Source organism: Serpula lacrymans, assembly GCF_000218685.1.
Source record: "Serpula lacrymans var. lacrymans S7.9 unplaced genomic scaffold SERLAscaffold_8, whole genome shotgun sequence".
NCBI classification, from domain to species: Eukaryota; Fungi; Basidiomycota; class Agaricomycetes; order Boletales; family Serpulaceae; genus Serpula; species Serpula lacrymans.
The window spans coordinates 1152018-1178271 of NW_006763297.1; the positions used below are offsets into that span (position 1 = coordinate 1152018).

At 45.7% G+C, this 26254-nt stretch overlaps 9 protein-coding genes across 9 annotated transcripts; 5 read left to right on the forward strand and 4 right to left on the reverse strand.

Annotated features, from left to right (window-relative positions):
- Window positions 1–116: 116 nt before the first annotated feature.
- Window positions 117–1925, forward strand: QCR1 (core subunit of the ubiquinol-cytochrome c reductase complex, QCR1; the record flags this gene model as incomplete). Its single annotated transcript, XM_007319423.1, has 5 exons — window positions 117–226; window positions 290–779; window positions 829–942; window positions 971–1617; window positions 1674–1925. 5 exons carry the CDS (start codon window positions 164–166, stop codon window positions 1755–1757), a joined length of 1398 nt encoding a protein of 465 aa, XP_007319485.1.
- SERLADRAFT_356547 (uncharacterized protein) lies at window positions 1908–3495 on the reverse strand (the record flags this gene model as incomplete). Its single annotated transcript, XM_007319424.1, has 3 exons — window positions 1908–2328; window positions 2378–2457; window positions 2511–3495. The coding sequence occupies 3 exons, from the start codon at window positions 3193–3195 to the stop codon at window positions 2218–2220; spliced, it is 876 nt and encodes a 291-aa protein (XP_007319486.1).
- Window positions 3496–3942: 447 nt separating this feature from the next.
- SERLADRAFT_439032 (carbohydrate esterase family 8 protein) lies at window positions 3943–5547 on the reverse strand (the record flags this gene model as incomplete). Its single annotated transcript, XM_007319425.1, has 10 exons — window positions 3943–4073; window positions 4131–4177; window positions 4234–4327; window positions 4386–4434; window positions 4487–4601; window positions 4652–4673; window positions 4728–4884; window positions 4936–5133; window positions 5192–5282; window positions 5345–5547. 10 exons carry the CDS (start codon window positions 5545–5547, stop codon window positions 3943–3945), a joined length of 1107 nt encoding a protein of 368 aa, XP_007319487.1.
- Window positions 5548–5885: 338 nt separating this feature from the next.
- SERLADRAFT_416098 (glycoside hydrolase family 16 protein) lies at window positions 5886–7563 on the forward strand (the record flags this gene model as incomplete). The annotated part of the gene is made up of 8 exons (XM_007319426.1): window positions 5886–6330; window positions 6389–6627; window positions 6675–6716; window positions 6776–6803; window positions 6860–7073; window positions 7140–7155; window positions 7403–7457; window positions 7511–7563. 8 exons carry the CDS (start codon window positions 6183–6185, stop codon window positions 7561–7563), a joined length of 795 nt encoding a protein of 264 aa, XP_007319488.1.
- SERLADRAFT_469986 (uncharacterized protein) lies at window positions 7562–8915 on the reverse strand (the record flags this gene model as incomplete). Its single annotated transcript, XM_007319427.1, has 4 exons — window positions 7562–7767; window positions 7832–8352; window positions 8413–8610; window positions 8667–8915. Coding segments are annotated over 3 exons (631 nt in total), but the record flags the coding sequence as incomplete, so codon positions are not given.
- A 3016-nt stretch (window positions 8916–11931) lies between these two features.
- SERLADRAFT_450059 (carbohydrate esterase family 8 protein) lies at window positions 11932–13579 on the reverse strand (the record flags this gene model as incomplete). The annotated part of the gene is made up of 10 exons (XM_007319428.1): window positions 11932–12065; window positions 12118–12164; window positions 12220–12316; window positions 12370–12418; window positions 12475–12604; window positions 12659–12680; window positions 12734–12890; window positions 12951–13193; window positions 13244–13334; window positions 13383–13579. 10 exons carry the CDS (start codon window positions 13577–13579, stop codon window positions 11935–11937), a joined length of 1164 nt encoding a protein of 387 aa, XP_007319490.1.
- A 449-nt stretch (window positions 13580–14028) lies between these two features.
- SERLADRAFT_469987 (uncharacterized protein) lies at window positions 14029–15645 on the forward strand (the record flags this gene model as incomplete). The annotated part of the gene is made up of 7 exons (XM_007319429.1): window positions 14029–14386; window positions 14451–14535; window positions 14622–14764; window positions 14824–15029; window positions 15098–15252; window positions 15317–15515; window positions 15573–15645. The coding sequence occupies 6 exons, from the start codon at window positions 14178–14180 to the stop codon at window positions 15326–15328; spliced, it is 810 nt and encodes a 269-aa protein (XP_007319491.1).
- A 207-nt stretch (window positions 15646–15852) lies between these two features.
- Window positions 15853–16686, forward strand: SERLADRAFT_469992 (uncharacterized protein; the record flags this gene model as incomplete). Its single annotated transcript, XM_007319430.1, has 6 exons — window positions 15853–16235; window positions 16298–16310; window positions 16375–16437; window positions 16498–16531; window positions 16586–16605; window positions 16666–16686. Coding segments are annotated over 6 exons (207 nt in total), but the record flags the coding sequence as incomplete, so codon positions are not given.
- Window positions 16687–17125: 439 nt separating this feature from the next.
- SERLADRAFT_469993 (uncharacterized protein) lies at window positions 17126–18457 on the forward strand (the record flags this gene model as incomplete). Its single annotated transcript, XM_007319431.1, has 8 exons — window positions 17126–17160; window positions 17212–17235; window positions 17289–17316; window positions 17370–17525; window positions 17577–17654; window positions 17711–17722; window positions 17789–17795; window positions 17849–18457. 6 exons carry the CDS (start codon window positions 17297–17299, stop codon window positions 18251–18253), a joined length of 678 nt encoding a protein of 225 aa, XP_007319493.1.
- Window positions 18458–26254: the final 7797 nt, after the last annotated feature.

Consider the following 26254-nt stretch of genomic DNA (forward strand, 5'->3'; position numbering starts at 1 on the left):
AACGCGCTCAAGAGAAAGCGCGATAACAATTCACGTGACAGCTCTGAAATCAGCGGAGACGGGTCGGAGAACGAATGATTGACGGCCAGTGCCGTGTCCTGCGACCGAGAACTTCCGACTTGTATAATATTTTGAGTTGCTGCAAACCTTCAATCTATTCCGAATGGTCTCTCGAACGGTGTCGGCGTCGCTTGGGCGTGTTCTCAGGAGCGCAGCGCGCAATCCTGTCAGTATCATTTGTCTCTTTTCAAGAGAAAAACAAGATTTTAACCCATTATTCGTTTCTCAGAGGTCTTTACGGTCATTCGCGACCGCTGCAAACGTTCCCTCACCCATTACAGAAGTTACAACGCTTCCGAATGGCTTGACGGTCGCGACAGAGGCTCACTCACATGCTCAGACAGCGACCGTCGGTGTATGGATTGATGCTGGTTCACGAGCTGAGACCGACAAAACCAATGGAACCGCTCACTTCCTTGAACACATGGCTTTTAAAGGCACCAACCGACGGAGCCAATCTGCTCTCGAGCTTCAGGTCGAGAACCTTGGCGCGCATCTGAATGCTTATACTTCGCGAGAGCAAACTGTATACTACGCAAAGAGTTTCCGCAAGGACGTTGCTGCTTCCGTCGACATTATCAGTGATATCTTGCAAAACTCAAAATTGGACTCCTCAGCAGTTGAGAGAGAACGAGATGTCATCTTGCGGGAGCAACAAGAGGTTGACAAGCAACTTGAGGAAGTTGTTTTTGACCACTTGCATGCTGTTGCCTACCAAGGTGAGCTTAAACCCACGTCGCCTTACCTCCGCAACTAATAGGTCTTCAGGCCAGCCTCTTGGCAGGACTATCCTCGGCCCCAAAGCCAATATCCTCTCAATCAAACGCGATGACCTTTCTTCGTACATCAAAACCAACTACACCACTGACCGCATGGTCCCTAGTTGGTGCTGGCGGTGTTGACCACCAAGAGCTAGTGAAGCTCGCAGAAACACACTTCTCATCTCTCCCCGTTTCCTCGAACCCCATCCCTCTAGGCAAGCTTGCACATGCTAAGTCTGGCTTTGTTGGTGCAGACGTTCGTATTCGTGACGATGATGTTCCTTGCGCTCACGTTGCCATCGCTGTCGAGGGTGTCGGCTGGAGCTCGCCCGACTACTTCCCTATGCTCGTAATGCAATCCATCTTTGGTAACTGGGATCGTTCTCTCGGTGCCTCTCCCCTCCTCTCCTCCCGCCTCTCCCACATAATCTCATCCAACAACCTCGCGAACAGCTTCATGTCCTTCTCCACTTCCTACTCTGACACCGGTCTTTGGGGCATCTATCTCGTTTCAGAAAACGTGATGAACCTCGATGATATGACTCATTTCACCTTGAAGGAATGGACCAGAATGTCCATGGCGCCTACTGACGTCGAAGTCGAAAGGGCAAAGAGTCAACTCAAGGCTGGCTTATTGCTCAGTTTAGATGGTACCACAGCCATTGCGGAAGACATTGGCAGACAGCTCGTTACCACTGGACGCCGCATGACGCCTCAACAAATCGAAAGCGCAGTTGATGCTGTTACGCCCGATGAAATCAAGCGTGTCGCGCAGAAGTACCTTTGGGATAAGGACGTAAGCAATGTTCATTAATCCAGGTAATTATACGTATCTGACATTTACCATGGCAGATTGCTGTTGCTGCCCTCGGTCCCATTGAGGGTCTGTTGGATTACAACCGTATCCGCTCAGACATGTCCTCTCTTATCTACTAATCTGCGAGGTACAGAGTCACCTAGTCCTCGCGGTTCCTGTGGCCAGTCATTTGGTAGCGCAGTTATGATGAGGTCGTAGCTCGGGTCTTAGTATAGATAATACTGTTGTGCACCGGTTTTTATTCTGAGTAGACCATGGAATGAAAATTGTTAATAATTCTTTCTTTTCGATCTCTACGATATACTGTACAGCAGGTTTAAAATAAGATAACAAGAACTGGGTATTACATCAATGCACAAAAAGCTACTTCTGTATGCTGTCAGTGCTTACTGTCCTGCCCTATATGTCTCAAGTGTACCAGTACAGGAATCGTGGAATTGTGATATGTACATGTGGTGCACCTGAACTTGAGCTTAAAGGCCTCTTTTGTACACTAACGCAGACCCATAGTCCAGTCTATCAACACGTCGTTGAAGTTGGGTACGCATAAACAGGGATAAATGATCATCGCGCTGATGTCTACGCCTCGCCAGTACTCTTTGATGTCCCTTTGGACCGGTACTTGACAATCCACGGGTGCTTCAACACATCGGACAAAGCTATCCGTTGTTGGGGATCGTATTTCAGTAGCTGGATTGAACGTGAGCACATGGACCTTGTGAACTTCCTAGCTTCTTACTTTGTAAATAAGATCCCTAGCTTCTGGCGAGATATGTGCAGGTATTCTCAGATCCACCTTGGCAATTCGTCGGTAGGTAGCTATACAGACCATGTTAGTATATTGGAATACACGAGGACAAAATAGAGCTAACCGTTGACGCTGCTCCTATCCTCGAAAGGTGGGTTTCCAACCATGAATTCGTAAGTCAAAACGCCCAATGCCCAGTGATCAACCCTCTCATTATGCTCCCGCCCTTCCACCATTTCTGGCGGTAAGTAGTCAAGAGTACCGCAAAGCGTCATGCGACGGTTGCCAGGTGCGTGGACACTCCATCCAAAATCACCGATTTTCAGCTCACCATTTATCCCAAGTAACAGATTCTCAGGTTTGATATCGCGATGGATAACATGTTTCGAATGCAGGTAAGACAGCGCGTCCGCCATCTGGTCAATGTACCGCGAACTCCTCTTCTCCGAAAAGCAGCCGTGCTTGCTGAGCTGCTTGTAGAGCTCTCCTTTACCTGCGAATTCGAGCATTAAAAAAATCCGCTTTTCGTCGTGGAAGTAGCCATATAGACGCAAGACGTGGGGATGACGTAAATTCTGTTGAATTTCGATTTCTCGCCGAATCTGCTTCTCGACTCGTGATTGAACAATTTCCGACTTGTAGAGGCACTTCAAAGCAAGGATGTAATGAGGTTCGACCTTGGTCCTGACCATGTAGACACGACCAAATTTCCCTTTCCCAAGTGGCCGACCGATATCAAATGCAGGCAGACTCCACTCGCGAGTGGGTTGCCTACAACGACGTGTGAGACAAACCGAATTCCTCGCCATTTACACATACCTCGAAGTACTCGAATCCAGGGCAAGATCTACAGCAGCCTGCCCGTAGACTTTCTCTCCCCTCTTCTCATTATCAAGCTCAAACCCTCCATCGTAACTACCAATATCAAGTCCTCCTTTCCGTGACGTGGTGGCGTTTTTAGTGGACGACGCTGTAGGCTTCGTTCCGTTTGTCTGGTTGCGCAAAATCGATGAAGGTGTGGGTTTGACGGCGTGGGGGTTAGGAGCAGCATATTTTGACAAGAGTTTGGAGACGTTGGTTTGACTTGGTTGTTTTATGTGTCCAGGCCGCGAAGGCCCTGGTTGTTTCTTTGAGGAGATTTCGAGAGCAGCTATCTGCTTCGTGACCGCTCCGATAGTAGTCATTGTAACAAAAAGGCAGAGAATATGTATATAATGATACCTTCCAGGAGAACAACAAGACAGACAAGGCCGAAGGAGTGGCTTAAAAGCTGTGGACAGCAGATAATTGACGGACAAGCCTCGAGGCGGAACAAGATATTGGTTCGACTTTTCATTCTCCGCTGAACCCGCAAACGCGTCGCGGTCACATGACCGTAGAACTCCCCTGTCTTTCTGTTTCAGCTCTTCGAACTCGACACTGACTACCTTAGCATATACTTAGGCAAAGCTATCCAGACTGAAAAGATACGTATACTTTTTGTATACAAGACTACAGCATAGTCAAAAGTCCGTAGATTTGAGTGAAGAGCTATCCAGGTTATCATGATTGTAGCTTCAATAAACATATTCGTAATCGATCCACGATGGTCTACCCAAGAAAACATCATCCATCGTAAAGTTTTGTGCTTGTATGTTTGTCAAGATGTGATCCTGTGGTACCCTTGCCGACGTATTCCCTCCCAAACCTTACGGCAAAAAAAAATCAGCCGACCGACCTTATACTCTGTAAGAGTAGTACTCACCATATGAATCATATTCTGCATAGTAAGTTGTATTTGGGACCGTGGTTCTGTTGGTGGTGGAGTCAATCTATTGCTACCGTCATCGAGGAAAACGGGTACGCACTCGCCATCCCAGGGAGTGAAACCTACGGGTTGAATACTTTCATCCATATACGTTCGAAGGTACACTGCTACAGCAAGAACATTCCAAGGACGACCTGAAAATTTCATCCTGTTACCACTTGGCCATACTAAATTTGCAGAATGGGTATTTACCCAGGTAGCACGAATAGTCCGTCACTGTAGTAGCGTTCGCGTCCGGTGACTGAAATAGTAAAGTTGTGAGATATGCAACATAGCAGTTATGGCGTACATACCCGTATGATTCTAGAGTCGGAGATATAAGCTCCGTATCTGGTATCGTTGGTTCCTTGCCACGCTGTTATACCTCCGCCACAAGCACGGTTAGCAAGCGTGACGGATTGGAACCATCTATCTATCTTGTTAGCATGGTTCAACATAGAACTAAGAAATTGTCTTACGCTGTGCCAAACCCGAAGAGATCTAAATGCATGCTTTATGAGGAATCGTATTCAAATGAACTTTGAAAAAACTTACAATCTGTTTGACCATAAATAATACTATCGACAGCGTAGGTACTCGCTCCATGGCCCGTGTACCATGTATCTTGATAGCTTGCAAACGCACATCCATAGAACGAAGCATTGGCATACATGATTGATGTCACCAGAGCTTGAGATATGGAGTAGTTGGCCTAGATATAGGTAAGTTCCTGGACGAGGGAACGATACAAAATAACACGGACAGCACGGTTCTCAAAGTCAATGTTATAAGCTCTGAAATTAACATTGCCGAAAGGCTGGCCGGCGGGTGCCACGGTCAGAGTTGCTGTCTCTTCGTCGGTCAAGTTATCCTTGACATATAAGTTGTTCCAGATTTGTACAAGGTTGCGAGTAGATGCATTACCAGCTGGATCAAATGCCGTGGAGGGATCCAGTTGGCCCTGTTCGTTAACGTTGATGTTAGGAAGGTGAGGTTGCCAACAAGAGTGCAGTATATACCAAAAGTGTCAAGGGATCTGTTCGTGTGACGTTGACCATCTCAAAGTATTCGCCAGCCCCGACAAGGATTGTAGCATCGCCTGAGTCGGGTCTGTAGACATACCACCGAAATAAGAGGATATTCTGCTTCTATCACACACACAAAGGACATACAGCGATAAGACAGCCTGCTGAACACTGGTATAATTTGCGCGTGAGTCGCTCGGAGAAACGTAGAGAGTGCCTGCAGGACATCCTTCCAAAGGTGATGACGATGCGGGTTTTTGAAGCTGGCAGTCTATGAAGGCCGGTGACAATGCGTAAACACGCGAAAACTGAGAAAATATGGAGAGGAGTATAAACGCAAGTGCTTTCATTTCTGCGAAGACTTCGTACTTGGTGAGCCAGGAAAAATAAAATCATGTTAGTGTAGGCTGTTTATGTATGCAAAACAACTGGATGTGTGTTTAACCTGGGATTTGGTACGGGCCGCTGCTAGGCAGCACCGGGAGCGACGATGCCCAGGGTGTGATCACGCGCTATCATAGGCTCAAAATAAGTGGTTGGGAATATCTGTTCTGGCGTTGTCCACATTGTTGCAGACAGTTTGCAGAGAAAACTAGCGCCGACGGACGCAAGAACTTATCGTGGGTCAGATTACACAGCCACAAAGATAGTGGATTATGTCAGCGCACCGTGACCGACTTTACTGAACAACCTTCAAAGTTTCTAATATTCCTGCTCCATACCTCGCACCCGTATCAGGCATAGTATAGTGGTAATACAGGACAGTGGAAAGCAGGTGGAAAGCATGTCGTATGCCGACGAATCCCGAATAGGAACTCTATACATGGCACTCAGAGAAGCTCCATCATGTCCTCCGAGTCTCATAATATTGGCTGGATCAACAGCTGATCAAGCCCGGGCCAGAGGTGAATATTCGGCTAAGTAGTGCGCTGCGACATATAAAAATGAGCTTCAAGGCTCAAGCTCGGGAGAACGACAGTTTGATATGTTCCCACTCTTCCTACCCATCTTTCTGCTGGTCTCCATCGTTCGTGCCGATGTCGTTGAGGTCCCAGCCTCTTCTTTCAATAGCTATGGCGAGCTGGAGACTTACTGGGATTACCTATACCCCTGGGGCTCTGATCACAATGGAGGTAAGTATGACCGAATTTTGGCCAAGTAGATGGCATGAATATAAATTACTTTTTACAGCGGCACGCATGGTTGGCAACTCGACTGACCATTCCCGCATCAGCGTTGCATCTGGAACACTGACCTTAAAAGCTACTCCAGTGACTGGTCAACCTCCCAGCACCGCTGCTCCTTATCCCGCTATCAACTATTTCTCCGGCGCCATTCACGCCAAGGAGCAAATTAATATTAATGGAACCGACGCTGTAGGATACCAGGTCGAGGGTGAATTTAGTTCTCCTACTGCAGTTGGCGTAAGGGTATTCATCATCGCTCTATTTTTCACCAATAATAACATTTTTTGCAGTGCTGGCCCGCTTTTTGGCTCACTGCCGTCAATGGCTGGCCGGTATGTTCGCGCTAACGCTACTGTGCTCGATTGTTTTGCTCAAGGTGACGTACCATTAGCCTGAAGCAGATATAGGCGAATGGAAAGGTATGCAATAGCGTGATAATGACTTGGGGTCTCTTTCAAGCCTTTCAAATTTATAGGTACCAACAACAGCTGGTTCAACACATTCAACACCTCAACCGTAGTGGACACGACTATCGTCAGTTGGCCTGGAGACTACTCCTTCCACTCTCTGAAGGCCGTCCTCCGAGTGATCCCGAATAATACGCAAGACCTTTCCATCGAATATTATAAGGACAACGTACTGGAGGCAACTCATATTGCTGCTAACTTCTATGGAGCACCGATGTGGCTGTGAGTAGATTTTTTCTTCTTGTGTGTCGTGCTCAAATGATCTAAAAAACCGATAACATCAAACAGCATCGTGAATCTCCAGGTGAGTTCACGTTAGAATAACGTAGTATTGGACTAGATCTAATACGCATGCTTAGATGGAAGGGAGTTCTGGGACTCCAGGTCCAGCAAATGGTGCTACTTATCAAGCTCGTAACGTCCAGGTCACCCGTTTAACTACTTAGGCATCGTTCATGTTCGGCTTTTTTCTCCGCTGTTTGCTGTTGTACATCCTATGGAACGTGTATTGGTAAAACCATTATAAGATAAAATGCTTGGTGAAACCACAGATCGCACAACTCTCCTCGCCAGTAGGCTACGCTGGCTTTTCACAGCGTGACCATGGTTCTTTCCTTGTTCTTGATTATGTACGATACTAAATCTTATACTTTGTCCAGATCTCAAGATATTCCTTAACGTGGAGGCCATCATATTCAATCATTCAATCTAACATAGTCATTGATCTTCAAGCTTCCTTTTTCTCGAATCAGATACAACACATTCGTACGCTGCTACATCGGTAACATTTGTGATTACACTCTCCCTATCATCCAATGTGCTTTTCTTGTCTTCAAACGTATATCGTATATGATGCTGCAAGTCCTGAGGCTTGGGCTCGTCCTAGACTTTGTGGATATCCCCGCCTGAATCAATGCTAAAGAAAGCAGGTGAATAGTGGAAGATGCCTTCTCCAACGCAATGATACAATCCTTGCTTACCAATGACAATGGCATAGTAAAGCTGTGGACAGCGGTGCTGAAAAAGTCGATGCGGATTACTGGATTGGCTTAGTAGCACCGTACCGTATGCTATGTAAAGCATCATAGCAGACTACATCGCTCCGCTTCTTCCACTCTTGCTTATTAGTCTTGCTTATAGTTGCACACAGACTTGAAAGGGTATAGAGCCGCTGAACCGGCCAGAAAGCTTCGTTGTTTTGATAAATAAAGACGTAGATAAATGCGAATGTGCCCCATAACTAATTAAGCAAGTTGAACCACTGATCTCTGCATTATAAAGGGTATATCTCGTGAAGAACGTTTAGTCGAAGAACGTTTAGTCAAGTGCGACATCACGGCTTTGCAAGAGCGACTCGATCTCGCTCACGGTGCTCTGAATTTCAGAGGTGACTTCGCTGGAGAGATCGGCACGTTTGCCAGCAGTAGATCCAGTCAAAAGCGACTTGATATCAGCCTCGATGATGTTGATCAAGCTCTGGAGACCCTCAGAGGAAGCCGAGCTGAAGTTAAAAAGTGATATTAGTAAACCATCTCGTGGATATACGTAAGGCTGCACATACTCGATGAGTGAGTCGAGGACGGTGGCAGCACTCTGAGAAATAAGTCCCTGTTGCACGCAGGTGGAAACGAGAGTCTTGAGCTCGGTGGCAGCATCCTGACGCTTGGTGGGCGTCGACTTGAGCGAAGCAGCGGCGCTCTGGATGTCGGTCTCGATCTGAGTTAGCAGGCTCTGGAGTTCTTGGGCAGAGGGAGCAGACCTGGAATGATAATATAAGACACAGCGATACGCAGTGACGTCAAACAGTAGACTTACGCAAGGGCAGAAGTAATGGCTGTGGCATCGCTCTGAGAGATGATACCTGCAGAAACGGCATCTGCGATGAGGGTTGTAATCTCTGTAGTAACGTTCGCCTGGCGCTTGGTGGGGATAGTCAAGGAAGAAGCAACGCTCTTGATGTCGTTTTGAATCAGAGTGAGCAAGTTTTGGAGCTCAGAGGAGGAAGCAGCGCTGCAGATCTGATCGATGACGTTGGCCTCAGTCTGAGAAATCACACCCTGAGAAACGGCAGAAGCGACAAGGCTCTCTATCTCCGACGTGATGTTCGCCTGGCGCCTTGTGGGGAGAGTAGTGGGGAGAGTCAAGGAAGAAGCGACGCTCTTGATGTCGTTTTGAATCAAAGTGAGCAAATTCTGGAGCTCAGAGGAGGAGGCAGCGCTGCAGATCTGATCGATGACGTTGGCCTCAGTCTGGGAGATGACACCCTGAGCAACGGCAGTGGCGACAAGGCTCTCGATCTCGGATGTAATGTTCGCCTGACGCCTTGTGGGAAGAGTTGCGGGGAGAGTCAAGGAAGAAGCAACGCCCTTGATGTCGGTCTGAATCAAGGTGAGCAAATTCTGGAGCTCAGAGGAGGAGGCAGCGCTGCAGATCTGGTCGATGACGTTGGCCTCAGTCTGGGAGATGACACCCTGAGCAACGGCAGTGGCGACAAGACTCTCGATCTCCGACGTAACGTTCGCCTGGCGCTTGGAAAGTGAAGCACCAGAAGCAGCCTCTGCGATTTCGCCCTCGATAGTGGTCAACAAACTCGCCAAGTCAGTAGGATCGGTAACGCTGTTTGCTAAATGTCAGAAAAAAGTTTCTCGACGTATATGAAGTACAACTTACTTGACAATTTGACCAATCGAGTTAGCTTCGGATTGGCTCATAAGGCCCTGCTGAACGGCACTGCTCACCAGGCTAGTGATCTCGGACGCAATGTTTTGGCGTTTGTCGCCGTGCCACCAGGTGGGGACGGGGGGAGGAGAGGGGATGGGAGGAGGACTCCAAGTAGGGACTGGAGGGGGAGAGGGAATCGCAGGAGGACTCCAGGTAGGGACGGGAGGAGGAGAGGGAATCGCAGGAGGACTCCACGAAGGGACGGGAGGGGGAGTAGGGATCGCGGGGGGCTCCCAATCCTTCACATCTCTCTCCCACCATGTAGGGACGGGAGGGGGAGAAGGAATAGGTGGTGGTGTCCAAGAAGGAATGGGAGGGGGGCTAGGGATTGCAGGGGGAGTCCAGTCCCTCTTCGAGCCAGCAGCAGATTCAGCGCTCTTGATTTCGTCCTCGACAGTGGTAAGCAAGCTCTCCAAGCCAGAAGTGCTAGCAAGGCTACAAGGAAAGTAAACATCAAACGCAAATAAGGTTTTATTTGAAGCAGATCTTACCTGGCAAACTGCTCGATCATGCTGGCGTCGCTCGTAGACATGATGCCGTCCTTTACGGCCTCGTTAAGGAGGCTAGTGATATCAGCGGAAACATTCGACTGACGCTTGTCACCGTGCCACCAAGTAGGGACGGGCGGGGGGGAAGGAATGGGAGGAGGGCTCCATGTCGGGACGGGAGGGGGGCTGGGGATTGCAGGTGGGTCCAGTCCCTCTCAGCGACCCTCTTTCCGTGCCACCAAGTGGGGATGGGAGGAGGCGAAGGAATGGGAGGGGGGCTCCAGGTCGGGACGGGAGGGGGGCTAGGGATTGCAGGTGGGGTCCAGTCCCTCTCAGCGACCCTCTTTCCATGCCACCAAGTGGGGATGGGAGGAGGCGAAGGAATGGGCGGAGGGCTCCAGGTTGGGACGGGAGGAGGGCTAGGAATAGGAGGGGGGCTCCAGTCTCTCTTCGAGTTTTCTTTGGTACTGCAACGTGTAAGGTCAACTTAAGTTGTTCACGGATCACGAAGGATGAACTTACGGAGCTGCGAAGACAGGTGCAGCAGCGGCCACCAAGGCGGCTGAGATGGCAATGGAGGAACGCATTTATAATTAATATCCGCGAAAACAATCAGTAGTGATTATCGTGATATAACGAAGGCCGTGGATGGGCAGTTAATGAGCGAATGAACAGACAGACTGGAAATCAACGTTAGTGGAGTCGGAAGGAGAAAGGACGAGAATACTCACTAGCCAGTACCTGCGTTACTAGTTGAACCGAACGAAAAGAGGGAGAATTGTTGAAAAAGCATCGATTGACGCTCTTTTATAAATGCTGACATTGCGGTTAAATTTTGATGTAACACATATGAGCCTCATGCTGTAGTAGTCGCATAGCCTCCACTAGGCCAGACATCACAGCCCCAGCGAAGAGAGACCTGACACCTCCTGATACGCGTTTATAGATGGCAATGTGATGCCAACGTCAAAAACCTTGGTTACGGTGAGTAATCTGCACATGGCTTAGTGATAAAACCGACATCATCTCTCTGGTATGATGCACTCACTTCAAATGGCTCCAATAACTCCGGTAGTATGATCGAGCGTATTCCGGAACACCACACCTAAAATTCCTCGAGACTTGTCACTCACTGCATTTACACCAACATTGCCACTACCACGCAACAAGTTCAAATCTTGTGATATCGATATAGTACTATAGTACTATGGCTTGGCTTTCATTTTCCGTCGAGTATCGCTCAAATCAAAGATTGTCTGGTATATTTCTTCTTGAGTGTCCGGATCAATGATCCTCTGGCGTCTAACTTGATTCCACTCGAGCAGCCGGTACCATACGAAGATGTGGAAGACCTGCTACATCCCAACGGTCTGATGCGCAATCTTCGTCATTACCCGATCAATTGTAAAGTTCTTCCCTTAAGAAGCTTGGAACACATTGTACTAGTAGCACGTCGAGCCCAGAGATAAGTATATTGGAGCGATCATGAGCAAATTCGTAAGCGGAAGCGTTTCAGAGACATGCAGTGGGGCCCAAATAATTGACACGGAGTGGAGATAGGGAAAAAGCAGATTCGCATCCCCAGTGTTCATGTCAGCGGTGCCAATACACGTGGGACTTGGTGGGGCGTGTGTAACAAGCGAGCGAGCTGACATCGCTGACACCGGAGACTGGCGCAAGTGTCATCATTGTCACATCACTCAGTAGAGCTGAGTAAGTAACTGCTGTCTGTCAGTTGTAGTATCTGATAGGGACTATTCAGCTGTCAGCGTCAGACATAGTTCACTTTACTGTACTGGAGCATCCAAAATGGGTATAAGGTCGACATGGATTCTCTTCAAGATGGTTGACTCATTGTTGCAAAGTGCAGGCACTCAGTACACGTAATCATAATCAATCCACTGAGGCCTCTCTAAAAACACCCCATCTATCGTAAAATTGCGTGCTTCCGAAGTGTCCAAGACGTGCTCGATAGACACTCTGGCTGACATGTTAGCACCAGGTCCTGCAAAACATGGTCAACTCTATGACAAGTCACGAATTGTTGGCGAACTTACCATAAGAGTCATATTCCGCATAATATGTCGTGTTTGCGATGACAGGTCTGCACGATCTAGTTAGTGACATCGACTCCCTATATCTCTGTGAGAATGTCGCACCGAGCGCTATCGAATGGCTCAAACCCAGCAGGTTGTACACTGTCGTCCATGTATGTCCGCAGGTAGACTGTAGTCGCGAGGTCGTTCCAAGGACGCCCTTGTAATAAAGCATAAACAAAAGGCTCAAAAAGCCAGAGCAAGAAAACCAACCTAACCAACACGAATTCTCAGTGACAGCGGTAGCATTAGCATCAGGCGACTGTTGAAAAGAAGATGGTGAACACTGGTCACAGAATATGGGCAGAAGTATCGTACGCGAATAATCTTCGAATCCGATATATATGCTCCATAGCGATTCCCTGGAGCGGCGGTGTAATTAGATCCTTTCCATGCAACAATTCCTCCACCACATGCCCGGTTAGCAAGTGTTATTGACTGAAACCATCTATGCTATCGATTAGGTATTCTTATCTTTCGCGACGAGTTTCAGATGGCTTACGCTGTGCCAAAACCAAATAGATCTGCCAACTTAGGTGATAAGAGCGACAGTCTCCAATAAGTGAACGGGACTCACAGTCTGTTTGACCATAAATAATGCTGTCAACTACATATGTACTTGCATTCCGGCCAGTATACCACGTGTCCTGGTAGCTAGCAAAAGCGCAGCCATAAAACGAGGCATTTGCGTACGATATATCTGTCACCAGCGCCTGCGAAATCGAGTAGTTTGCCTGATGAGATGAAGATGAGATTCATCTGAGTAGGCAGTGCGCATAAGGTTTGACACGAACCGCCTGATTTTCAAAGTCGATATTGTACGCTTTAAAATCCGTGTTTCCAAAGAGTGGCTGAAGAGGGGCACCATTGGTTCCTGCGCCGATTAGCGATGCATTGAATGATGGTGCAACAGTCAGAACGGCAGATTGCGCATCATCCATTCCAGTGAGTACATATTTGTTGTTCCAGATCTGCACTAAGTTACGACTAGACGCGTTTCCAGCTGGATCGAAGGCAGTACTGGCGTCTAATTGACCCTGTTTTCAAGGTGACATGCGAATCGACTTCAAGAGAGTATCACACTTACGAGAAGGGTGAGAGGACCTGTGCGAGTTACATTAACGGCTTCGAAGTACTGTCCTTCACCAATCAGGATAGTTGCACCCCCGGTCTCGGGTCTGTGACATTTATACAGCATGAGTAGAGTGACATGAGACAGCACATACAAAGACTCCACAGCTTGCTGGACAGTGGTATATTGGGCTCTGGGGTCATTTGGGGAAACAAATATGGTGCCTTCAGGACAGCCCGCCAGAGGTGATACTGTGTCAGCCTTTTGTAGCTGGCACGCGATAAAGGCAGGTGACAAGGAATAAACCTGGGCCACAAAAAAAGCAAATATGAAGGCAAGATCCTTAAGCATTTTCCGTCCAAGTCCAGTGTACAGTTTCGAGGCCTCTCCGGTAGAGTTTATATGAAGGCAATGGCGGCCCGCCACATCCCGTCGATTGAATCGTTGAACACACACTCAAGTTTACCCAGTATATCACGAGGGCACTAACCAAATATAACATGAGATAACTGTAGCCCAATGACCGCTATGAAGCTTCCTGCAGGTCGCTCGAGAATTTCAGTGCAACTTGATATATCTCATCAGGGTCCGGCAGATTGGGTCAGGGTAGTTCATTGCAGCGCCGACGAAGAAAACCTGAGCAAAAGACAATTAAGGTACGTCAATGCTTCGTGGCAAAGCGCAAGGAATGTTGCAGCTCTGAGGGAGCGAAAGAGACTTTGCTCGCCAAAGACAGAGGAGCTGTTGTGTCGTGACCACGTGGCCTCGTGGCTCCCATGCGCCACTGGCACAACAACAGTGGTGGTTCACATGCCATGAACGCCCAAAGCCGAACGCTGCGCTGAGCACTGTGGCCTGCAAAGAACTGCGTTGACATTCAACTATAATCTTACCTCTCTACTATTCCGCCCTCCAGCTCGTCATTCTTTTATACGTGCTACACTAAGCCATGAGCTTTCAAGACATCGAGACTGGACTCGCTAGGCCCGCCCAGGCCAATTCAGTCACCCCACAGTCACGGGAAGACTCTGCTTTCCTAAGCTTACAATCTTCGCTATCCCTCCAAGTTTTCAAGATCAATTCCAATGTACAAGGTATACTCAAACTCGTTGATCAGTTGGGGACCAACAAGGACTCAGCGACTTTAAGAAAGTCCTTGTACGTCTGTCTATCGTTCGTGGGCCAGCTGAGTAACAGACCAGAATGTTTCTTGACCTTCAAGGCATGATCTAACAGAGACGACGCGGGCGATGGTGAAGCGTGGCTCTGATGACTTGAAGAAGCTCGCTTCACTGCAAACCAGTAACGTGAGTGTTCTGGTTATTGCTCTCCCTTAACTTCACTCGACAGTGACTAACTGAATCTATTGACTTTTGGACGTACGTCACAACAGCCACAGCACAAGACATCTCTACAGAAGACCTCGCACGATTTGCAATTGTCTTTGGTGGCTTTTCAGCGCGCTCAGCAGGTTAGCGCGGAGCGTCAGCGAACCGTCGTCGAAGGCGTCAAGTTGGCAGTGGAAGACGAGACACCGTTCGTCCGATCATCTTCTTAAGAGCTTCGTCTGGAATTTCTGATGTAAGATTATCAAGTCGCGAAAGTGAGGTAAACAGGTCACCACAGCAACGACAAGCTCAGCTACTTCAGTCCCAGTTATCTCCTCATGAGCTTGCTTATCAAGAATCTCTGATCCATGAACGAGAAGCAGAGATTCGAGAGATCGAGACCGGCATTCATGAGCTGAGCGAAATATTCCGCGATTTAGGTACTCTGGTCAATCAGCAAGGTAGCATGTTAGGTATGTATCTGTAGCTAAGAAGGTTCGCCGAAATTCCGGGTACTCACAACTTGCCATTACGCTCTTAGATAATATCGAATCCAACGTCTATTCGATTGCAAATGATACGCAAGGGGCTGCCGAGGAACTCTCTACTGCATCAGAATATCAGCGAAAAGCTGGTCGAAGAGCGGCGTGCCTAATGATTATCATGGTTGTCGTCATTGCGGTTGTTTTGTTGGCGGTACGTACTTCAATATCATTAGCACTGATAATGTCTCTAAACGGCATAATCTGGTCCTTGGCAGATATTATCATAGGACAGCATCGTTCCCGATCTTTATGTCATGCAGTTTGTGATTTTTCTATTAGAAGGACTTACGTTGGTATTATAATTTCTCTCTGTGTTTATTCATAATGTCTATGCCAGCGAATATCTGATCGTCAATCTGATGTACCTTGCACCCCTGTCCCACAGACTCATTCCCAAAGCGTTTCCTCTTGTAGGTGAGTTTTTCTCATATTCAACTTTACAGCAAGTCGCAGAACTGCCTATGCTTTTAGTTGATCATGAGTGTAGTCTCTTTGGGACAATTTAGTTGATGTTGACGCCCTTTAGAATTTACGGGTTTTGCCAGTGAGACTATTTGTGGTTATCATCTTCCATGCGATATTTGTGTCTTCTCTGTGCGGATATTTTTTTGCTTCTACAGGGCCTTGAAGTTGTCGAGAAAGGGCGTGTTTTCGTTGATGCTTATAATATAAGGTAATACACGGTGGATACAGCTGTTGGACTGTGTTTGTAACATTTGGCATAGCTGCCGATGGGGCATTATGACATGCCATGGCAGTTCTTTGTTACCCCAGATCGTTCCTTCGAATTTTCTTTCCTGAAAGGGGAGTATGATGGCGAATTACAACGCAGTCACAGTTGCACAGACACTACAGCACCTGATGTCGGACCTTACAGCCTCCATGCATGTCGGTGACCTAATATACGGTGTAGTGGGCGCTTCTCGGCCAAGGTTTATGGATATAAGAGCTACCCTTTCCCCAATATGTCTACAGCGTCATTTATTGAGCGTTTTGCCCCCTCACTGACAGTCTCGACTCTCAGAGGTCTTCTTTTTAGCGCTGCGCCGCTTAGGCCATAGGCTCACTTCACTCGAAAATGGTAGTGCCAGCGCTGACTGAGACAACCACGAGCTTGGCTGAATTTCGGAACGCGTGAGTGTTTTTAGCAGTAGTGGTCTCGCAAAGCTCGTTGATGCCCTTGTCACATTGTCCAGGTACAGTACAATTGTAAGGTGTCGCTTTGACAGGAGCGACAGCATGTTAACACCGAGTCGTATATTTGGACTTGCAGTATGTTGGCTTGGCAGGCTTCACTATATTAGTCTGGGATCACTTAATTACATTTGATGATGAGGTATGTCTCCACCTCTGTGAGACACAATGTTAATGCTCAAAATCTATCCTCGCATTATAGGTGGAATTTATATGGAATCAACCCAAAGGCCGCTGTGAGTCACTGCTTGCGACATCTCGTTATATTTCGTTGACATGATTCTTTGCAGTGATATATCTGTTTTTCTTCGTACGCCCCTATATTATGCGAGATTTTGTGGCATGATACACTGAACGGTAATACTTCCAGAATCGGTACATTACACCTCTTGGGTTTATCGTCAACCTTGTTGGTACGTTTTCTTCATCATGAATATTGTGTTAATAGAATTGCTGACGGGCATAACTACACTGACTGTAGCATATTCATCGAATTGGTCTCAAAGCGTGAGTTATTTCTGTCACCACAGCAGCTTTTGCTAGATTAACGTTTGGTTATCTATTTTGCCTTAGACGTTCGTGCTAAGTTTCATTTAAATTATCCGCCGATTCTGATAATAGAATGTAGGTGTTCACACTTCGTACGATATGAAGGAGCCATGACTTTGTTGGGCATCCTCGTCGCAGCGTTAATGATGCTAATTCGGTGGGCTGCTGTGTATCCTATCAAATTCGGCTGGAAAGTGACATGAGGCTTATAGAGTTCACGGCATGTACCACAACAACAAGTCACTAATTGCTGCGCTCGTGCTTATTTTCCTTGCATGGACGGGTGTGAGTGCATGGCTACTTGCAAAGGCTGGCTGTGAGTATTTTCATTGCTATCTGCACGGGAAAGTTTCTGAGCCTTTTGCAGCTGTACCTCACGAGGGTATATCATGTAGGAAAATTCAAGTGCTTTGTTCACCTAAGCTAACATATACGTTATGACAGCTTGCACTATGCTATTTGATCCAAATATGCAAGTTGTTTCATTATATCCTGAACCGCAGCTACTTATACCTCGGGCTATAGGCTAAGCCACATAGCATCATCTTCAGCATGGTTTCCTCTCATATTTGATACTGTTGTGTTTATCGCAACGATGTATCGAACGGTACCATCAATAAGACAAAAAGAAGCTGGGTATATTCTTCGAATCATGCTTGAAGATGGTTTGCTGTATTACAGGTATGTCGAGTGAAAGATAGTGGTATTATATTTACTGACAGGTGGAAACAGTATCATTTGCGGTGTAAATCTTGTTTTGACTATCATGATTGTTCAGGCACCTTCAGGTTTACAAAATATCACTGCCCAGTAAGTGATCACAGCCAACCATGTGTGGATTGTTGCGCTGAACATAATGTCACTAGACTTGAATTACTGTGAGTCCTCATAATTCTATTTGAAGTATGCTGCTGACATAAACCCAACCCTCTTGACGAGTCTAGTCTCACAGTACGGCGTTTATTAGTGTCTCTTTCAGCTTCACTGACGTCTTCTACTGTAAGGTCACGATGATGTCACGCATCACTTTGCACTTGAAGAAACAAGCTGCCCGTGGTTATTCCAACTCCGCAGGTTCTATAGTTCATCCGATATCCTTTGCACGCCCTCGCACCAGTTCCCATCATTCTGTGCGACCACCGTCGATAACAACGTTCCGTCCCAGAGCTGGTTCATCGTCGTCTGCAAAATCCCTTGGGTCTGCCATCAGATTCCCGGAAGCGTATGATGGAAGACAGGATCAAGGCTTTCGCCTGAGCACGATATTATCCGAAAGTAACACACCTAATGTTCGAACTCCAGAGGATTGTTTGACTCCAGCTGACGAAGTTGGACCTTCATGGGAAGCGCCAGGATTCTACGAGATGAGACAAGCTAGGGTGGAAAGGGACATGGATGTGGAGGCATAATTGCATTTCACTACTTGGTTTAAATTTGTATTTGGTGCCTGTTTTGTAGGAATACGTGTACAGGTACTTGCATTAGCAACACATACTAGAAGTATGGCGTTGTAGTAATTATGACTACATACATGTATATATCAGTAGTATTATTGGGATGTGGCCATCCATTGCCAGTGGCATGGACCACTTGTAGATTTTTTGTTAGTTTAGCTTGGAGTTCAGGGTTTTGGAAAGCTCTAAAATAGTCAATGAATCATTTGTGTATTGTAAATAGTGAAGATAGGGTGTGTGAGGACACATTTTCAGGCAGTCAATCCTGAGGTAATAAAAGAATAGTCAGAGCAGGCAAGCTGCAAGGGGAACATCACAGCTTACTGATCAAGATCAGACAGACAGCTAGGACTTGGAGCTAGTAAGGTGCCAAAGGCCATAAGTGTGAACCTCTAAACCTTCAGACATCTCAGACTGAACTCCCTTGTTGTAAAGTTTTTATGGCCTTATGTGTTCACTTGGTCTTATAATTTCCTCAAACTTTCACACAGGTGAACTTAACCATGACCTTTGGAGTTGTCGGAGCTTGTAGGGTGAAGTTACAAGGTGAGTGTGGAACAGAGTACGGGGTTGTGAGTTGGCTTAGCTTGTGTGCTAGATGTAAGGACCATTTATTATTTTCTCTATGTCGTGGTTTTCGAATGCTTTTCCCATTACACCTCTGGCTCTAGGGCTGGAGGTATCATTTGCTATTTTACTTCTCATAGCCCTCACAGGCTTTCTCAACCATCATTACCACTTTATATCGCAGATCAGAGACTGGGTATCACTCCCAGCCAGCCAGCACAATGGGTAAGGGCTGGTGGTAGACATCTCGCCAACCAGCTCCAAGCTCCATCAGTGCCTGGAGATACTAATAGACACTTTAGTCAGGATCATACCTCATCATGAGGATACGGTTCCTGAACACGTGTGACAACACTTATTATTAGTACACTTTCCCACCTGCTGATTAATCTTCAAAGTCGTACGATAGTTATCCTTTTTCTTATTGGTTAATTTTCCCTTCAGACCACTTTCCTTTTATTCTTCTTTTGGTCTGAGGGATAGACGGTTAGCTATAAAAACCCTACATACTCATGTATTGTTCTTTAGCTTTCTATTACTTGAATTACCTGTTTTACTCCTCACCAGAAACCTCGGAGTCTACTCCCATATCCTCTACTTGCTATATCAACTAGCATCTGTCGATCTTCAAGACTCATTGTACCTCTTACTCCCTGCAAGTGCAGTTGGAAACGGGTAGTGTTTTTGTTATAGTTTATTGTTGCCTCACACTAGACCCTTCCACTCCCCGTGTTCACTCCGTTGAGTTAGGGACCAAGGTCCCTGGAAGGGTCTAATGCACAAAATCCTTGTACTCTGTTCCACACTCACCTTGTAAGTCCAACAACTCCAAAGGTCACAGTTCTGACAGATCTGCTACTTCTTGTCGCATCTATCATCATTACATTGTACTGTACCCTCTACTCCGCAAGAGCTAGGAAATAGGTATTTGTTGTTGATATAGCCTTGCATTGATTTATTGTTGGTAGACAAGAGGAGAACTTGCTGAGGATTCTCCAATCGCTTGCAGGGTATATATAATGAACAGGTATTTATTGCATACTATTTCTGGCTAGGTACTATACAGTTATCTATTAGTGGTGGCTGATGATATCATGTGGCCAGTCTTATGACTGACTCCACCATCAGTAAATATCTATAGAGTAAGTAAAGTGCTGTGTGTGTCAGAACTGTGACCTTTAGAGTGATTGAGTTCAGAGTATGGAGATGGGGTGGGGAGCGGAATGGAGTACAGGATTGGGAGTTGATGTTGGAATCATGAGCTTGAGGGATACAGTGCAAGCATGCACAAAGGACGAGCACCTAGAAAGGAAAGTCAGCATAAGGTAGAGTTGGAGCAATGCAACACTCACCAATATATATCCATCAAAAATTTTATGCTTCTGTTTTCACTTATAAGCCATACACTGCCACGTACACACCAAATATGATAATCAGAGTCCCCCATTAACTCTGAGATTGTTTACTGTGTATAGATCAAATAAAAGTTGACTTAGCTTGTATGCTAGGCCCTTCTGCAGACCTTGGTCCCTAACTTGACGGAGTGAACGGGTGAGAGTAGAGGATAAAAGGTGGAGAGGAGTAAAGGTCCTTCGGAGAAGGACCAGAAAACTTAGAAGAAGACTTTGATAAAGGTGGGAGGAACTAGCTGATATTCAAACTGCAGGAACGGAGTACAGGAGCTACAGCTTATATACTATTGGAGGGATTGGAGTTTGTAAGGAGTAACCTGTAATGTAGGTACAGAGTTCTATGCGGACAATTATGTAGTGAAGGTGAATTGTATATGAGGGGAGTGTATCATAAGGTCTAAACTAAAGAGTCCATGAGGAGTATGAGAATGTGTGGAGAAAATGTATGCTAGAAGTCTGGGGCAGGAGAGTCAGAGCAGATATCTGGAGTACCATGTGGAGGGTATGTTAGCTATAAAAACATCATAGTTACTCTACAGTACACATATACTATTTTCTTTCTTTTCTCTTCAACTAGAACGTGCTGATTGCCTGTTCTACTTTGCGCTTTTTTACTGTTTACATAATAGTCACTTACTTTCCCACAAATCTTTCTGAAAACTTGCAATTGCCTTGTTTGCAAACCTCAGTATTCTTGTTACAGGACTGAGGTATGATACTATAGTATTCCCTTATCACAGGACTGAGTTCTCCCAATAGTTCTCAACTCAACAGGTTATGAGTCCAGCTAGCTTACCAGATAATTCCTCTACCACCACTTTTACTGTACCCAAACTAGCCAAGGATGGCTCAAACTGGGTTACATACAAGTCATGCATAGCGATTGCTGTTGGTGCTCGAGGCCTCTCAAGGCACCTGTCCGGAACTGCCAAAAAACCACCTCTCCTCGAATACACTAGAGACCCTAATGGTGTTGCAACAAAAACCAATAGCACCACTCTAAAGGAAGAGGATATAGAGACCTATGAGACTAAAGTTGATGAATACACTCAGAGAGAGTGCCTTGTCATTCAATTCTCTACTATTCACAATGAAATCCTGGTACAAATTTTTAACAAGTCCTCAGCTGCAAAAATCTGGGCTGCAATATGCCAAATGCACGATGGGAAATCTGAAATGATGCAAATTGATATTTGTCGACGCCTACATAATATGAACCTACAGGACAACGGAAACATCCAAACACATATTTGAGAGATGCTAAAAATGCGAGAACAGTTAGCTGGTATGGGCACAGCAATAGAAGAGAAAGATTTTCAGCCATGATTCTAGCGTCACTCCCAAATTCATATTGACCTCTCATCTCGTCCATGCTTACCACTGCGAGAAACACCAAACATCCACTATCTTCCTCAGACATCATCATACAGATATTCAACAAAGCAGACAGTTGTGGTGTATCAGGTTTAGCTAGAAATGAATCTGCAATGACTGCAAAAGTCAGTGCAAAGGACCAGTACCTCATGTATTTTAGTATATATATAGGAGTAATACATGGGGAAGGACTCAGCGAGTTCTCCTGTTGTTTACCAACTAACTAGGTCCTACCTAAGGGGTAACCACTCCCTCTCACTACTCCTCTGCTTGTCTGTTGTTGTGCTCCAGTGCCCCAAGACTGTGTCTTGTTGGTGTTGTCACATTCAATGACTACAAAACCATTAAGCCAATGCCTATAAATGCAGCAAATGATGAAGTCATGTACGCACGAGGAGAGGGAAATGTCTCAATTTTATTACCTAATGGCAACAATACCTCTTGTGTACTGCTCAAAAATGTCTTACATTGCCCAGACATGACCTCAACTCTCATCTCAGCTAGCCGCTGGATAAAGTAGGATTCTCTCTTCATATCCAAGGAGGAAAGTGTGAGATACATTCTCCACCTCCTAGCTGCCACACAATGGCCCAAATCCTGGAGTCTAAAGGCCTTTATCACATACTCAAACCTGATCACATACAAAAATCCACTCACCTCACCATAATGATGTCCATAAATGACCTTCATGGTTGCATTGGTCACATTGCCCACAATTCACTTAAACACCTTATCAAATCAGGCTTAGCTGAAGGCATATCCATAGATGAGGCCAAAAAGATTATTTTCTGTGAAAGTTGTGTATGCACTAAAGCAGTCAGAAAGCTGTTTCCAAAAATGAGCAATACAAGAGCAAAGATTTACGGTGAAAGGACTCACTCAGACCTTTGGGGACCTGTAACCATACAAGACTTCAAAGGAAAAAAGTACATGCTGACATTCACGGATGACTATTCCCGTGAAATGCATATCTATGTTCTCACAACAAAAGATGAAGTCCTGGGCATCTTTAAGAACTATGAGGCATGGTTGCATACCCAAAAGGACGGCACCAGAATAAAGGTTCTAAGATCTGATTGCGGGGGAGAATATATGAATGCAGAGTATGACAAACATTTTGCAAAACAAGGCATAGTGAGAAAACTCACCACACATGATTCACCCCAACAAAATGGTGTCACAGAATGCTTAAACTGTACTCTCATTGAGTGCGCCCATGCAATGATAATTGGGGCCGGATTGCCTAAATTCCTCTGGAGCGAAGCATTAAAACATGCGGTCTGGATCAAGAACCGAGCACCTACCAGAGCACTAGGTGGCAAAACACCATATGAAATTCTACATAGTGTAAAACCAGACCTACATGATATCCATGAATTCGGATGCACAGTATTTGTGAAAACCCTAGGTGCAGGAAAATTAGACCCACATGCTAAACTAGGAAAATGGGTAGGATATGATGGTCAGTCCAAGGCTCATAGAGTTTACTGGCCAGACAGATGCACCGTAACGGTCAAACAGGATGTCATCTTGAATCCAGATGAACATTGTCGATGATGAGAACTGTTGTTAGAAAACCACACACAAAAACAAACTAACACACAATCCTCCCAGATTCCACAGAACTTGTTTATGGGCTTTGCCTCCTAGAACAGTGGGTGCTCTGGTTGTTCATGGGGTGGTATGTACGATGATCCTTCAAAGTCAAACCCAAGGATGTATGGGTGTGGGTTTTGAGGAGGAGGGATAGTTGGAAGATAAAGATAGGGGCTTTGTGACGAGTTTGGACGAGCACTACCTTGCTAATTGTAGCACAAGGTAGGTTTGAGAACGATAAGATGACGAGGTGACAAAGTTCCCAGTGATAGCAGACTCCTGACGCACAAACTGTAGTGCTCAGAAGAACTCTAATTGAAAGGGATGACAATGACTTTCAAAAGTGACAAGTGATGATGACAGCAGTTAACAGTGGTAGCAGTGGTGTTGTGACCACACTGAATCACAAGTAGCAGAGAGTAGTGAACTTTAGATTAGAGAAGAAGTCTGGATTGGAGTTCTTGTTTTTTTTTTACAAGGTAAAATACAGGGGTTTATATAGTAAAAGAAAGGTAGGCTATGCACAGTATAGCTGTGCAAAAAGAATGAGAAAGAATATGAAGGAAGGAATGTACGCTGACGAATCCTGCGTAGGTAGTACAGGATAAGATTGTCAAAAAAAGAAAAGAAAGGGATAGAACAATAAATGCTGTGAGTAATGTCACAGGTTTGTACAGCCATAAAGTAAAGTCCAATAGCAGAAAGAGAGCAAGAAAATCATGATGTCATGGGAAAATGCAGTAAAAAAAGGGCAAGGCAAAAAAAAATATCAGTATCAACACAGTTCCTTTATTGTCAGTCAGGCATTCTAAAAAAATATGTGTTCATGAAAATGATTCAAAAATCAAAAATAATCGCACTGTAAATGAATGTTCTGCTGAAAAAAAGAAACTGGAGCCACCGGTCCACCACCTAGTCCAAATCCGACGGTTCCATGGCCTTACCAATGCATTGGTTGTACTGGACCACCTGGTCAAACAAGGGAGGGAGGGGAGTAGTTCCAATTTGGAACAAGTGAGTCCCAGGCAGCATGTGGTAGCTGTAGCTGTAGTGAAGACAATGGACAAAAGATAAGTGTACCCAAGTGAATGGGACGGCAATGTACATGGGCAACACAAGGGGATGAACCTTCTCCAGCTCAAAAACTACCCACCCACACTCCAACCAGGCGAGATGAGTGACCGATGTTTTGATGGTTTATGATGGAAGATCGATGTCATGACGATGGACCTTTTGCCCAATTTGGACCGGCCACCGGGGCTTTGCTGATATCAGCAGTGGCACGTGGTGGTTGATGGATTGGCAACGGAAACAGATAGAAAGTGGTGACATCAGATATGGTGGGGGAGCAAAGAAGATGAGGAGGAGGAGGGTGGAGGTGACAAGGAGGTGAACCAGAATAGGGGTCCAGAAGTGACTGTTGGGTGAGAATAAAAAAGAGAGTAAGGATCCCATGGTGGGACTGAGTAAAGAAAAAAAGTAAGGGAGAACGATGAAAGCGAGGGCACAATGTGTAGCCAGTGGCGACGCAAAAAATTTGCCGAATTGGCAAAACGCGGAAAGTACCGAAATGGAAAAGCAAAGGTGAGCGCAACTGAATTGCCTAATAGAGGTGGTGCTGATCAGCCACAAGTTTGAAAAAGGCAATATTAATTACTATTCCACGTGGCACTGTGCCTGTGTGGCACAAAGGCGAGTCTTTTTGAATATTCGCTTCATTCTTGACACCTGTCCATGCTACCAATCAACTTTGGTGCATGACACCGCAGCACTATTGAGTTATCAAAAAATAATGTCTACCATGCTAGAACCAAGCATATAGATGTCCGTTTTCACTTTATTTGAGAAGCTGATCAAGGAGTCATTTCACTGACTTTCTGTCCAACTGATCAAATGCCTGCCAATATGCTTACCAAGCCACTTGCTCAGTTCAAACTCAACATTTTTACTGCTATTCTTGGGTTGTGTTTGGTTTGAGGGGGTGTGTTAGCTATAGAAACATCATAGTTACTCTACAATACACATATACTATTTTCTTTCTTTTCTCTTCAGCTAGAACATGCTGATTGCCTGTTCTACTTTGCGCTTTTTTACTGTTTGCATAATAGTCACTTACTTTCCCACAGTTCTTTCTGAAAACTCGCAATTGCCTTGTTTGCAAACCTCAGTATTCTTGTTACAGGGTATGATACTATAATGTTCCCTTATGATAACACTTACTGATCTTACCTTAGTTTTTCTCCCAATAGTTCTCAACTCAACAGGGTACAGGGCTATGCTGAGCAGCAGAGCATGAGGAACATAAATCCAACAGTACCAGAGATTTGGGAGTTCGGATTTGAGGCTCTCTGACCTTTCAGATGTCTGGAAACCATAGCCTGTGGCATGGATATGACAATGTTGCACAGAAGTCCAACTAAAGCTGAGAATGAAAATGTGTCCAAAAAATGTGTATTGTAACAATACCCTGGTCCTCCACTCCAATAGTCTGCTCTGGACTTTAATCTGCCATATGTCTCCTCAGCATGTTCCACCATTTTCCTCATGAGCTCAGTTAGACCTTATAATATGCTTCTCACACATATCTTTTCTCCTTGCTAGATACTGTATATGTCCACATAGAACTCTGTGTCTACATTATAAGTTACTCCTTACAAACTCAATCTCCTCCAATAGTATATAACTGTAACTCCTGTACTCCATTCCTCAGTTCAAATATCAACTAGATTCCCCAATCTTTTCCAAGTCTTTTACTAAGGCATTCCGACTCTTTCCTGAAGAGTTTTTACTCCTGTTTTATCCTCCTATCTCCTGTTTATTCCTGTTGAGCTAGGGACCAAGGTCTGTGGAAGGGCATAATGCACAAGCTAAGTCAAATCCCAGTCTCAAACTCTGTCTGCTCCTCCATTCTCACCTCCATCCCTCCAATCTCCAATACCTCCAACAACTCTGAAGGTCACAGTTCTGACAGTAACAGAACCTCTGAAAGAACTGAATGGAAAGGTAC